This window comes from Mobula hypostoma, chromosome 18 (genome assembly GCF_963921235.1).
Source record: "Mobula hypostoma chromosome 18, sMobHyp1.1, whole genome shotgun sequence".
NCBI lineage: Eukaryota > Metazoa > Chordata > Chondrichthyes > Myliobatiformes > Myliobatidae > Mobula > Mobula hypostoma.
The window spans coordinates 22,861,135-22,876,664 of NC_086114.1; the positions used below are offsets into that span (position 1 = coordinate 22,861,135).

Below are 15,530 nucleotides of genomic sequence, written 5' to 3' on the forward strand. Positions count from 1 at the left end.
TCCGGATGACTTATGCACCCTTAGGTCTTTTAGCTTCTTGAGCACCTTCTCCCTTGTAATAGTAACTGCACTCGCTTCTCTTCCCTCACACCCTTCAACACCTGGCACACGGCTCATGTCTTCCACAGTGAAGACTGATGGAAAATACTCATTCAGTTCATCTGCCATCTCCTTGGCCCCTGTTATTATTTCTCCAGCCTCATTTTCTAGCAGTCCTATATCCACTCTCATCTCTCTTTTATTTTTTACATACATGAAAAAACTTTTACTATCCACTTTGATATTGTTTGCTAGTTTGCTTTCATATTTCATCTTTTTGCTCCTAGTGAATCCTTTAGTTGCTCTCTGTAGGGTTTTAAAAGCCACCCAATCCTCTGCCATCCCTCTAATTTTTGCTTTGTTGTATGCCCTCTCTTTTGCCTTTACATTAGCTTTGACTTCCCTCGTCAGCCATGGTTGTACTATTTTGCCATTTGAGTATTTCTTTGTTTTTGGAATACATCTATCCTGCACTTTCCTCATTTTTCCCAGAAACTCACTATATTGCTGCTCTGCTGTCATCCCTGCCAGCATCTCCTTCTAATTCACATTGGTGAACTTGTCTCTCATACCACCATAATTGCCTTTACTCCACTGAAATACTGCTATGTCAGACTTTACTTTCTCCCTACCAAATTTCAAGTTCAACTGTGATCACTGCCTCCTAAGGGTTCCTTTACCTTAAGCTCCCTAATCACCTCTGGTTCTTTACGTAACACCCAATCCAGTATAGCTGATCCCCTTCCAGGCCTAAGAACAAACTGCTCTAAAAAGCCATCTCGTAGGCATTCAATAATCTCACTATATTGAGATCCATTTCCAACCTGATTTTCCCAATCGACCTGCATGTTGAAACTTTCCATGTTAAGGATGAGGTCAGGTACCATCTGTGGAGATGAATTAATAGTCAACTTTTCAGACTGAGACCATTCATTAGGACTGGAAAGGAAGTGGGGAAGAAGCCAGAATAATAAGATGAGGACAGGGGACGGAGTACATTTCATTTTTTCAGCCTACCCTGGGATAACTTCTTAATCTCATTCTTTACCAGGAAACTATCTACCCTGCCATATTCAAAGGCCCTGCTTCTACATCCCTTTGAGCGTTCAAATGAGTCATGGCCTTCTGAAAAGCAATTCGCCTTATCTCTGTATTAAATAGGTGACCTGATATTGTTTTAAAATCATGACCCTTCGTTCTCGTCCAGTCCAAAAGAGGAAATATGTTCTCAGCATCTGCCTGCCATGACTCCTCTCACATCAATCAAGTTTTCTTTCATGCTCCTAATCTCCTGCAGATACACCCCTAGCCTGTCCCATCTTTGCCTGTAAGGGAGGCTTTGTGGTCTATTCACACTTCTATTCCTTACCAAAGAATTGATTGTCATTAGTTTCTTACGGACATAACAGCAGTAAGGTGAGAGTGCTTTCAGCTATTTAGTGGAGGGGCAATTAAATTATCTGTCTGGTTCTCTACTCATTTGCAGATACATTTCTTAGTACTTCATAATGGTATGCAGAAGATAAACATACCAATGTTGACTACATTTAAGGTGGCATGATAGGTTAGTGGTTAAGGCAATTGTTTTACAGTGCCAGTGATCACTGTTTGGGTTCAAACCATGTTGCTCCCTGTCAGGAGACCGTGCATTCTCCCCGTCAGGTGATCGTGCATTCTCCCTGTGACTGCATGGGTTTCCTCCAGGTGCTCTGGTTTCATCCCCCATTTGAAAGATGCCATTCCAAAAGGGTAATGAGTTGTAGGTATGCTCTGTAGGCACCAGAATCATGGCCAAACTGTGATCACTGGCCCTGTAAAACAATTGCTCTAACCACTACACTATCATGACACCCTTCAATGTAGCCCTTTGCTATATGTTTGGATGTTTTGATGGACATGTGACAAATAAAGCTAATCTTCATCTCTTCTCTATGACAATGATGATGGTTCTGTACTATCATGTTTTAATGCAAAGATAGTCAGAGTCATTCAGCACAGGACTAGGCTCTTCATCCCACTATATCCATGGTGATCATCAATTTCCTATCTATACAATTGGTCTGTAGCCTGCTAGGTCCAAGGCAACTCAAGTACTTCTCTAAATAATTCTTCAACATTGTTAATGTTATCTCTCTCACCGTCCACTCAACCACCATCAAGGTAAAGAATTCTTCATTTGATCCTCTCTGAACTTCTTCCCATGTCATCCAGTTTTTGTCACATCTGTTATGGTGAAACATTTCCTACTCTCTACTTAGTTTATGTTTTATAATTTTGCCTGTTAATATACGGAACTAGTTACTAACGGAGGGTTTGAACTTTCCTCAAGATCACAGAAGTTTCAGTACCAATCAGCACTTTCTCTGCATCTGAGAACGATCCTCTACTGAGACTCAGCCCATTTCCACACTCACTTTTTAGGCAGTGAAACTTGCTTGTATAGATCATTAGAAATAAAGAGAGGAAATAACAAAATTAATTCATTAGCCAGCATTTTTCATGCTCTTAGGACAGCGCAAAGAAATTTAGTTCACCGTCACAGAGGCTTACTGTTCTACCTACTGGAATACATTTGGCTTATTTCTGTTTTCTGACACACAGTTCCATCTGCAATCAGTTAGGAGCATAGCAAATAAGTGCAGGAGTAGGCCATTCAATCCTGCTAGCCTGCTCTGCAATTCAATATGATAATGACTTGCATCTAAATTCAGTATCATGACGCAGCTTTCTTCCGTATCACTTAATCTCTCTTGCCCTCAGAATACCTCTTTGCATATATATGCAATAAATTGGTTTCAGCTGGTCTCTGAGCTAGAGTATTCCACAGGTTTGCTATTCCCTGAGCAGAAAATTCTCTTCAGCTCAGAGTTACTTGTATAATCCATGGCAACAGAAGATAAGAGCTAGTAGTTCTCTGGCATCTAATTTGTCCAAAGATTAAAATAATTACTTTTTGTTATCAGATTGCTGAAAGATTTTACTCTGAATTCTTCAACTGCATTTTTAACTGTGCTGGCTCCTGACAAAACCAATGTCAATATTTAAGTAAACTCATTTCTTCTACCCAAGGGGAGGAGTGAGAGAATGCCTGGATATTGAACACTTTAGAACTACCCATTAATTGGCCTCCAATCTGTCTGTGGCAATGAAGTTCACCGCCCTCTGGCTAAAGACATTCTTCCTTATCTCTGCTCTAAAGGGACGTCCTTGTGTTCCAAGGCTGTGCTCTCTGTGCTTAGACTCCCAAGTCCTCTCCATGTCCACTATAGTTAGACCTTCCAATATCTGACAGGCTTCAATGAGAACCCCACCCCCTCATTCTTCTAAACTTGAGCACATTGACAGAGATGTTTGATCTATGCGAGGGAAACTCATTTCCTCATTTTGTTACTGCTTTGAAGTTATGCAGTTCAGAAATTCGAGAGCTGTTATTCAGCTGGGAATCTGCCAGGCTTTGCTATCCACTCATGCTCTTTAGTACAGGACATCTGTCATTCTTACTCTGTCCAGCATATAGGTGACTCCAGACCCACAGTAGCCTGACTGACTCTGAAATCCCTAACCAGCTCTTTAGTTCAAAGGCAAATAGAAATAAATGCTGGATCTGACAACGATACCCACATCATTACACTTCTTAGAGTCGAAGCTGCCTGCTTGATTTCTTTGAGCAGAGGTGTCATTGCACACCACACTGTCTTGATGCCGTGGCAGTGTTTCAAGCTGTTGACTATCAGACTCTGGAACATTGTCTAAGCCCATGTATATGTATCTAATTAAGCTGATTCACTGAGTAGATGAACACTCACACACACGCACACACACAAAAACAAACACACATATTCAAGAAAGCGGAGCTGAATGAGGATGGCGCTAAACGGCGACTCCTTTGCTTACATCTCTGGAAACAACTGTATTTCCATCTTTAATATCTTTATTTTTCCCTTTCAGGGTTCTTTTGAAGACCCTGACCTGGAGTTACACACTGGCCCCGCTTCTTTGCAGGAATGGGCCCCGCTCTCAGGGTTTCATAACCAGCTATTGTTGTTTGGCACACCAAGGGATCGGCCTAAGAGTCCGGATCGGCTTTGGAAGCCTAGGATCTCGGGGCTCTGGAGATGGGCGGATCGAGGGTTGGTGTCTTGACGGGAGAACTGTGTGAAGTCGGGGGAGTTGGAATATCTGCAGTTCTGTGCCTAGTTTTACGGGCACAGAGCTCGAAAAAAGCGACGTGGCGGACTTTTAACATCATAAACCAGCAAGTCGTCTGTTATGTCTCCCTGCTCACTGGGAAAACGGAGACACCTCTTTCTCCCTTATTAGGGGGAGAGAGAACCTGTGGTATGATGAATATCTGGTGAAACACGACGTCTTTGGGGTAACTCCAAGTCTGTGTCGTTGCTGTTGTTTTATTCACGCTTGAGTGCTCAGTGGGGGTGCCGATACTTTTTTTTGCCAGTGGTGGGAGGGAGGATCTTTGCTTTTTGCCGCTTATGCGTGGGGGGGAGCTGGGGGGAGCGTTTGGGGTTCTAACATTTGACTGTAATTCATTCTTTGGGGCACTCCTCTGTTTTCGTGGATGGTTGCGAAGAAAAAGCATTTCAGGATGTACATTGTATACATTTCTCTGACATTAAATTGTACCTTTGAAACATATTCTTGTCCACACACTCGTCACCAGCAGCGTTCCCTCAACAGCACTTTAATCACATTCCACCTTCAATTCTCCCTCCCTGTCTCCCTTCTCATCTCACTTCCTTCCCTTTTGCAGCTTTGTGCCACCATTTACCTCCTAGCCTTTGTTGCTATTTCCACCAATCATCGCTCCTCACCTTGATCCAGATATCACTTACCAGCTCTTGCCCCACTCAACTCTTTGCACCTCCATTTTATTCTTTCAGTCCAGATGAAGGCTTGATCCAAAACAGTAACTGCCCATTTTTGTCTACAGTAGCTTGTTTTTCCCTTCTTCCTTCCCTTCTCTCTCAGACTTACTTGCCTCACTCAATCCTTCCCTCAAATCTCCCTAATTCCCCTTCCCTCTTCTCCAGTACCCCACTTGCTTAACCCTCCTCGCTCTCCGTCTCCTCCCATTTCCCAGAAAAGCGAACAAAATACCTCTTTCCGAAGAGCCACAAATATTGTAGAGTCATTTGTGGATCCACTTTACTCAGCTTAGTATCTAACAATCGGATTCCGAAATGGCTGGTAATTGACTTGCACCTGCTCAGGTAGTCATTCTACACAATGAACAAACCTGAAATGCAAACCATTTTAAAACACAATATGCCGATTTGTTGTTCCTGGCACTAGAAATGAAACCTCATATTTCTAATCAAAAACAAAACATGTTGGAAAAACACAGCAAATCATCAAGAATGAAACAGAATCAATAAAAGATTAATATTTCAGGTCTGCGGCCTTTTGTCAGAATGCAAACATTCACTGTTCCCATAGATGCTGCCTGTTGAGTTTTTCCCCAGCAAATTTTTTTATTTTTGTTTCAGCTTTCCAGCAGCTGCAGTTTTTAATTTTTTTCATTAATACTTCTAATCTATTTGGTCATGGATAGTAGGGGTATGGAGGGATATGGTCCAAGTACACATCGATAGGAGCAGGCAGTTTAAATGGTTTTGGCATGGACTAGATAGGTTGAAGGGCTTGTTTCTGCACTGCACTTCTCTAACCGCTTTCAGCAGAGCTTTAAGATGTTCCAACGTACCCTAGACACAGCAGCAAAGTCTAGATACTGTGTTGATGTAGGGAATGCAGCCATCAGCTTCCATAAGGCAAGGTTAGGCACACTGCAATATGATAAACACTTTTTTTGTTCTTTAAAGCATGTTAATTGAGGGTTAACTATTCACCAGGGAACTGGAAGGAACTTCCTTCCCCTTCCTCAAAGATTATTTTTTAATTGTTCTTTCATGGGAAATGGGCTTCACTGGCAAGGCCACCATTTCCTATCACTCACTGTTGTTGAAAATGTAGCAATTAATATCCAGTCTTTATGATCAAAATATCCTCACAATGTTCTTAGGGAGGAAGATAAAGGATAAGCATGAATATATTCCAGTTTGGTATGTGACTGATGAGTCTCTGTGTGCCTTCACCATTGGTCTTCCAAGTGATAGATGTCATGAGTTTTAGACATGCTGTTTGGGAAAAAACACACAGCATTCTCCTGAGGGATCAAACGTGACCAGGTAGCATGCAACATGCATTGCTCAACTGAGGTAATGCACTAAACACAAACAGCGCTGATATACAAATCTTACCTTCTGCACATCCACGATAAGAGAGAAACAAAGGAAGCAATTAATCAAACATGTCACAACATCAATCATTTTGCAACAGCTTTTAAGAAAATTAATGTTGTAAAGTCTTAGCCTCAATAATGTGCCACTTCAATTTTCCTCAATAAATTCTGCTGTTGAGATTGAAAAGTTGTATGGAAAGTGAATACTTTGCATTACACTATGATACAAAATCACTTTGGCAAGGACACTCACCATGGAATGGGCAGTCAGTGCAAGGGTTATTACCTTTGTCCCAAAGCTCTGAGGTCTGATTCACACTAGAAAATGACATAGGCATTGTTACACTAATCACACTGTGGTGCTAACAGGGTGAACACTAGTGATAATTCAAGATTTCCAGGCTTATTGTGATTGTTAGCTGAATGGGATCTAGGACTGTGTGGCAGATAAGGCTCAGGAGTGAGCAGAACTAAGCTCAAAGTCAAACAAGAAAAAAATCTGCAGATGCCGGAAATCCAAGGAACACATGCAAAATGCTGGAGGAACTCAGCAGGCCAGGCAGCATCTATGGAAAAGATTACAGTCGACTACTCGTTTCCATAGATGCTGCCTGGCCTGCTGAGTTCCTCCAGCGTTTTGTGAGTTGCTAAGTTCAGACTTTGTTCTGCTCACTCCTTCCCAGCATTCTCTGCTGATAACCAATCAAAACAAAAAGGACTGTACACCGGGAGAGCATTTTTGGAAATATTGGGAGCAGATGATGTGAAGTATCAACAGAGAACCATGGAAAGGATCAGGGGAGCTGTGATTTAGAGAATGGAGCAGGGTTAAGTGCAAGGTTAGATGATTGACTCAATTAACTAATTAAGACAGCAGATCTGTTTTATGCCTGAAGATAGCACAAATTTCTAGGCTCTTGTGCCTCATCATTTGTTTCTCCTCCCAATAGCAGTGTCATGTTCTGTTCCCATGGTCAGAAGACAGACGACAGCCATTGCCGACATCATTAATTTGATGAATAAAATGTTTACCTTTATTTACAACAAACTCTAAATATATTAAATTGTTTGATTAAAAAAACACAAGCTCACCACAGTGGAGTCTTTTCTGGGTCCACCATCATCCGCTATGACAGTAATAAGATAATAATCACCTTTCTCCCGATCCACATGCCCTCTGACTGTTATTACTCCCTGTAATGTGAAGGCAACAATAAGATCATGATTTAACAAGAACAGCAGTCTGCAACCCAGATACAAAACATTTCCAAAATACTGCTTTCTCTTTCTCCCAGTGGCCACACATTTGTATTCCACGTCCCATTCCCACTTTGATATGTCTATCCACGGCCTCCTCTACTGTCAAGATGAAGACATACTCAGGTTGGAGGAATAACACCTTATATTCCATCTGGGTAGCCTCCAACCTGATGGTATGAACATTGACTTCTCTAACTTCCGTTAATGCCCCACCTCCCCTTCGTATCCCATCCGTTATTTATCTTTTATTTTTACATATTTTTTTCTCTCTCTCCTTTTACTCCCTCTGTCCCTCTCACTATACTCCTTGCCCAACATCTGGGCTTCCCCCCTCCCCCTTTCTTTCTACCTAGGCCTCCCGTCCGTCCCATGATCCTCTCATATCCCTTTTGCCAATTAACTTTACAGCTCTTAGCTCCATCCCTTTCCCCTCCTGTCTTCTCCTGTCATTTTGGATCTCCCCCCCTCCCACTTTCAAATCTCTTACTATCTCTTCTTTCAGTTAGTTCTGACAAAGGCTCTCGGCCCAAAACGTCAACTGTACCTCTTCCCATAGATGCTGCCTGGCCTGCTGCGTTCACCAGCAATTTTTATGTGTGTTTCTCACAGGTAAATAGGATTTTTAAGAAAGCTTTTGGCACAGTGACCTTCTTAATTTTAAGTATTGAGTAATAGAGTTGGGATGTTGTGTTGAAATTGAAAAAGACATTGGTAGGACCTCATTTGGAATATTGTGTGCAGTTTTAGTCACCAACCTACAAGAAAGATGTAAATAAGTTTGAAAGACTGCAGGGGAAATTTAGAAGGATGTTGCTGAGGACCTGAGTTAGAAGGAAAGATTGAATAAGTAGGACTTATTCCCTGGAATGTGGGAGATTGAGGGGAGGTTTGACAGAATACAAAATGCTGAGGGGTATAGAAAGGGTAAATGCAGCAGGCTTTTTCCACTGAAGTTGGGTGAGACTAGAACTGGAGGTCATGGGTTAAGGTTGAAAGGTGAAATGTTTAAGGGGAACATGAGAGGGAACTTCTTCACTCAGAGGGTGGTGAGAGTGTGGAGCATGCTACCAGTACAAGTGGTGGATGCCACCTCAATATTTTCAACATTTAAGAGAAATTTGAATAGATACATGGATGGGAGGGTTATGGAGGGCTGTGGTCCAGGGGCAGGTTAATGGTTCAACACAGATTAGATGGGCCAAAGGGTTTGTTTCTGTACTGAAGTAGTATTCTGTCCTTGTTCTAAATTCCTCTATTCTGAGGCTATGCCTTTGGATCCTAGACTCTCCCACTAATGGAAACATCCTCTCCATATCTATTCTATTTAGGCCTTTCAGCACTCAGTTGGTTTCAATGAGATGCTGCTCCCTCCCACCCACTTCAGAACTCCATCGAATACAGGCCCAGAGACATCAAAGGCTCCCCATACATTAAATCTTTCATTCCTGGGATCATTCTTACGAACCTCCTCTGAACCCTCTTCAAGGCCAGCATGTCTTTCTTTAGATACAGGGTCCAAAATGATAAGTGGCAAATGAGGTAGAAAGATTTAGATTTATTTATTTATCACATGTACATCGAAACATATAGTGTAATGTGTTGATTGCATGAACCACCATTACAACCTAAGGATGGATGTGCTGGGAGTAGCCCGCAAGAGTCGCCACACATTCTGACACTAACATAGCATGCCCACAATATTTAGCAGAAGAAAACTGCAAATTAAGCCCCTTTGCTACGCTCTCACCCACCCTCTCGCATGCGGACACAGGCCTCCAATCCCATTATAGGACAGCTCTGGGCCTCGGAACTCTAGTCCTTGGCCCAAAGGAGAGGAAGATTAAAAAATAAAAATAATAAAAACAGAAAATGTTGGAAATAGTCAGCAGGTCATCCAGCACCTGCTGGAAGAGAAAAGAGAATGTTTTCGGTCTGGGACCCTTCATTGGACCTGCAACATCAGTTCTGTTTCTCTTTTTGCTGCCTGATCTACTGAGTGAATGCAGTATTTACAGCTTCTATTTCTGATTTTCAGCATCAACAGTTTTCTTTGATTTTTCAACCAACACAGCAAATTGTTGGGGTCAATAACACGCTCTCTGATGAGGAGGTAGGTGATGGAAGTAATGCCCTGAAGGGAATTAGGTAAGTAATTCAAATTGTGGGGATGGGCTTGGATTTAAAAAGCTGGATGCATCATATGGCCTTGAGTCTGAAAATGGTCCCTTCATTCACTATGCAGTGATTGTTTACTGAACTTATGGTCTGGCTAGAAAAAGAATCTGAATCAGGTTTAATATCACTGGCATATACTGTATCATAAAATGTGTTGTTTTGCAGCAGCAGTGCAATGCAATACATAACAATAAAAACTATAAATTATAATAAGCAATGTACGTGAGTGTGTATATACACTGTATATCTGTATACACAGTGGCTATAAAAGTATTCAGCCCTCTTGGAAGTTTCATGTTTTATTGTTTTACAACATTGAATCACAGTAGATTTAATTTGGCTTTTTTGACACAGATCAACATAGAACAGAGAGCACAGAACATAGAAATCTACAGCACATTTACAGGGCCCTTTGGCCCACAATGTTGTGCCGACCATGTAACCTACTCTCGAGGCTGCCTAGAATTTCCCTACCGCATAGCCCTCTATTTTACTAAGCTCTGTGTACCTATCTAAGGGTCTCTTAAAAGACCCTATTGTGTCCACCTCCACCACCAACACTGCATTTCATGCACCCATTACTCTGTGTGTGAAAAACTTACCCCTGACATCCCCTCTGTACCTACTTCCAAGCACCTTAAATTTATGCCCCTTCATGTTAGCCATTTCAGCCCTGGGAAAAGGCCTTTGGTTTTCCACATGATTGATGCCTCTCATCATCTTATACATCTCTATCAGGTCACTTCTCATCCTCTGTCACTTCAAGGAGGAAAGGCCAAGTTCATTCAACCTATTCTCATAAGGCATGCTCTCCAATCCAGGCAACAACCTTGTAAATCTCCTCTGCACTCTTTCTATAGTATCCACATGCTTCCTCTAGTGAGGTGATCAGAACTGAACACAATAGTCCAAGTGGGGTCTGACCAAGGACTTATATAGGTGTAACATTACCTCACGGCTCTTGAACTCAATCCCACGGTTGATGAAGGCCAACACACCATATGCCTTCTTAACAATTCTGTCAATCTGCACAACAGCTTTGAGTGTCTGATGGATCTCTCTGATCCTCCACACTGCCAAGAGTCTAAACGCTAATATAAAATTCTGTCTTCAAATTTGACCTACCAAAATGAACTACTTCGCACTTCTCCGGTTTGAACTCCATCTGCCACTTCTCAGTCCAGTTCTGCATCCTATCGATGTCCTGCTGCAACCACTGACAACTCTCCAGACTACCCACAACACCCCCAACCTTGTGTCATCAGCAAACTTACTAACCCACCTTTCTACTTCTTTATCCAGGTCATTCATAAAAATCACAAAGAGGGGTCCTGGAACAGATCCATCTGGAACACCAACCTCCATGCAGAATATGACCCATCTACAACCACCCTTTGCCTTCTGTGGGCAAGCCAATTCTGGATCAACAAAGCAAGGTCTCCTTGCATCCCATGCCTCCTTAGTTTCTGAATGAGCCTTGCATGGGAAACCTTATCATATGCCTTACTGAAATCCATTAACACAACATCCACTGCTCTACCTTCATCAATGTGTTTTGTTACATGCTCAAAGAATTCAATCAGGCTCGTAAGGCATAACCTGCCCCTGACAAAGCCATGCTGACTATCCATAATCAAATTATGCCTCTCTAAATGCTCATAAATCTAAGATCTTCTCCAACAACTTGCCCGACACTGAAGTAAGGCTCACTGGTCTACAATTTCCTGGGTTATCTCTACCTCCTTTCTTAAACAAGAGAACAACATTTGCAACCCTCCAATCCTCCAGTACTTCTCCCATCCCCCAGTACTTCTCCCATCCCTACTGATGATGCAAAGATCATTGCCAGAGGCTCAGCAATCTCCTCCCTTGCTTCCTACAGTAGTCTGGGGTATATCTTGTTCAGTCCTGGTGATTTATCTAATTTAATGCTTTTCAAAAGATTCAGCACATCCTCTTTCTTAATTTCTAAATGCTCAAGTGTTTCAGTCCGCTGTAAGTCATCCTCATAACTGCCAAGGTTCTTTTCTTTGGTGAATACTGAAGTCAAGTATTCAGTAAGTACCTCCGCTACCTCCTCCGACTCCAGTACACTTTTCCAGTATTGCACCTGATTGGTCCTATTCTCACACGGCTCATCCTCTTGCTTTTCACATACCTGTGGGATGCCTTTGGGTTTTGCTTAATTCTGCTCGCCAAGGCCTTCTCATGGCCTCTTCTAGCTCTCCTAATTTCAACCTTAAACTCCTTTCTGGTAACCTTGTAATTTTCTAGAACTCTATCAGTACCCAGTTTCTTAAACCTTTCGTAAGCTTTTATTTTCTTCTAAACTAGATTTTCCACATCCTTTGGACACCATTGTTCTTTTACCCCACCATCCTTTCCCTGTCTCAATGGAATATACCTATGTAAAATGCCATGCAAATATTCCCTGAACATTTGCCACATTTCTGCCATGCAATTCCCTGAGAACATCTGCTCCCAAGTTCCTGCCTAATTACATCGTATTTCTTCCTACCCCAATTAAATGTTTTCCCAAATTATCTGCTCCTATCCCTCTCCAGCACTATGGTAAAGGAGATACTACCTCCAAAATGCTCTTCCACCAAGAGATCTGACACCTGACCTGGTTCATTTCCCAATACCAGATTAAACAGAGCAGGAAACCTTCAGGAACACATCTAACAAACACCTCCTCATCCAAACCCCTTGCTCTAAGGAGATGCCAGTCAGTATTAGAAAAGTTAAAGTCTCCCATCACAACAGCCCTATTATTATTGCACTGTTCCAGAATCTGCCTCACTACCTGCTCCTCGATGTCCCTGTTACTACTGGGGGCGGGGGGGGGCAGTCTATAAAAAAACACGCAGTAGTGTTGCTGCCCCCTTCCTGTTTCTGACTTTCACCCACACTGACTCAGTGGATAATCCCTTCATGACTTCCTCCTTTTTTGCAGCTGTGACACTATCTCTGATTAACAATGTTACACCCCCACCTCTTTTGCCTCACTCCCTGTCCTTTTTGAAACATCTAAAGCCTGGCACTCTAAGTAACCATTCCTGCCCCTGGACCACCCAAGTCTCTGTAATGGCCTCAACATCATAGTTCCAGAAAAAGACTCTTTCGTGTCAAGGTGAAAACAGATCTCTACAAAGTGATCTAAATTATAAATATAAAACACAAAATAATTGATTGCTTAAGTATTCACCCCCTTCAAGTCAGTATTTAGTAGAACCACCTTTGGCAGCAATTACAGCATTGAGTCTGTATGAATAGATCTGTATCAGCTTTGCACATCTGGACACTGCAATTTTTCCCCATTGTTCTTTACAAAACTGCTCAAGTTCTGTAAGATTGCATGGGGGTTGTGAGCAAACAGCCCTTTTCAAGCCCAGCCACAAATTCTAACTGGATTGACGTCTGGACTTTGACTTGGCCACTGCAGGACATTAAATTTGTCCTTTTTAAGCCATTCCTATGTGTAACCCTCGGGTTCGGCCGGCGGCGTTAGTCCAGGGAAGACAGTCTCTGGTCCCACTAAGCGTGTGAAATCCGAGGTGCAAAACCTCCTATTTGTGTGGATGCTGCGTGATCTGTTACCCTGTTGCAAATAAGTACAGTACGACGAAATAACAGACAGTACACCATATGCAATTAAACAATTTAGCTTTATAATTCTCAATTTGACTGAAGGATTAGTAAAGTAAAACAAAAGGAAAAGGGTCCATTATAATGAAGCAGTCTAATGTGCACAAGTTGGAGCTCATGGTTTCCCTTCCGTTGGTCCTCCAGCGATTTCCCTGCGCTTCATCATCTCCCGGCCCCACTCAAGTTCACTCCTTTCTGGTGTCTAGGACTTCTCCTTCCTGGCATCTTCTCTCTTCATCTCCCACTGAACATAAGACCCAGATCACCTGGGTCTCAGGCACACAACAAGAAAAAAACACTCCTTTCACTGGATGACGCAAAGCCCCCGTTATCTCTAGTCATAACCCAAACACTGTTGCTACAGAAAAACCATTACATTAGCAGTACTTTTACAGAAAGACCATTAGCAGTGAAACCTTTCCCAGGGTGTAACTTGTGTCACTGGCTTTATGCTTGGGATCTTTGTCTTGCTGGAAAACAAATCTTCTCCCAAGTCACAGTCCTCTTGCAAACTGCATCAAGTTTTCCTCTAGGATTTCCCTGTATTTTGCTGCATTCTTTTTACCCTCTACCTTCACAAGCCTTCTAGGGCCTGCTACAGTGAAACATCCCCAGAGCATGATGCAGCCACCACCATATTTAATGGTAGGGATAGTGTGTTTCTGATGATGTGCAGTGTCTGGCTTATGCGAAACATAGTGTTTAGCCTGATGGCCAAAAAGCCCAAGTTTGGGTCCAGCTGACTTCATTCCCCCACGTGCCTTCTGGCAAACTCTAGCTGAGATTTCATGTGAGTTTTTTTCAATAGTGGCTTTCTTTTTTCCACTCTCCCATTAAGCTGTGACTGGTAAAGCAACTGTTGTATATGCCATCTCTCCCATCTCAACCACTGAAGCTTGTAACTCCTCTAGAGTTGTCATAGGTCTCTTGTCTCACTAATCCCCTTCTTCCATGGCCACTCAGTTTTAGAGGATGGCCTGCTCGAAAGAGATTTACAGCTGTGTCATATTCTTGCCATTTCTTGATGATTGGCTTAACTGCAATCCAAGGACTATTCAAAGACTTGGAAATCTTCTTGTATCCTGACATGTACTTTTCAATAACCTTTTCCCGGAGTTGCTTGGAGTGTTCTTTTTTCTTCATGGTGTAGTTTTTGCCAGGATGCTGACTCACAAGTTATACCTTCCAAATACAGGATTATTTTTACTACAGTCAATTGAAACACCTTGACTGCACACAGGTCTCGAAATACAGATCTCCATTTAGCTAATTATGTGACTTCTGAAACCAATTGGCTGCACTAGTGATGATTTGTGTGTCATATTAACAGAAATCCCACCCTGCAAAAACTCATTTCAGGGAGGTAGCACCACCATTTCAGGGAGGTAGCACCCCCGCCCCCCGCAACCCCACATCCCCCGTCACCCTCGGTCGACCTCTAAGGGTGTATGTAATACTTTGTTTAGTGATTTTGTTTAATCTGTAAACCAAGTTAGGTATATGCAGAAAATGTGACATTAAAATATGTACTTATATTATATTATGTTTATTCTATTACAACTTTAAGCAAGTCTACAGGGAGTTTGGCCTCATCACGTAGGACATCAATAGAGTAACTCCTTAGCAGCTAGCCAGCTAGTTTAAATAACGTTAGCTATGCTAATGACCTGTTAAACTCACCTCAACATGTCTTTTACATTTTAACCCACCATGGGCAATAGAAAAGTTACTGTTGCAAACAGTGCAGTGAGCAACACTGTCATTATTTTTGAGGTCGACTGTAAAGCCCGCCCACAGAGAAAACTGATAGGTCTACTTAGCACAAAGAGAGACCAATCAGGATGCTTGCTCTCGCTCTCAAAAAAATTAACTTCCGGGATATTGTATATAATTTCCGGGCATCAGGGAGCTGCTATCAATATGCGGGAGACTCCCAGAACTTCTGGGAGAGGTGGAATGTCTGTATTAAAGGGGGGGAGGGGGAAATACTTGTGTCATTAATTATTTTGTGTTTGATATTGGTAATTAATTTAGATCACTTTGTAGAGATCTGTTTTCACTTTGACCTAAGAGTCTTTTTATAGTCATAGTCATACTTTATTGATCCCAGGGGGAAATTGGTTTTCATTACAGTTGCACCACAGATAATAGT

The 15,530-nt window shown here is 42.2% G+C and overlaps 1 protein-coding gene across 5 annotated transcripts in view; it reads right to left on the reverse strand.

Moving 5' to 3' along the window:
* Positions 1-15,530, reverse strand: part of cdh23 (cadherin-related 23) — a 1,160,360-nt gene that overhangs the window by 312,275 nt on the left and 832,555 nt on the right. For all 5 annotated transcript variants that reach the window (XM_063070587.1, XM_063070586.1, XM_063070588.1 and 2 more), the window contains one exon: positions 7,388-7,489. In XM_063070587.1, coding sequence (XP_062926657.1) covers positions 7,388-7,489 — 102 coding nt within the window. The remainder of the gene's footprint in view (positions 1-7,387; positions 7,490-15,530) is intronic.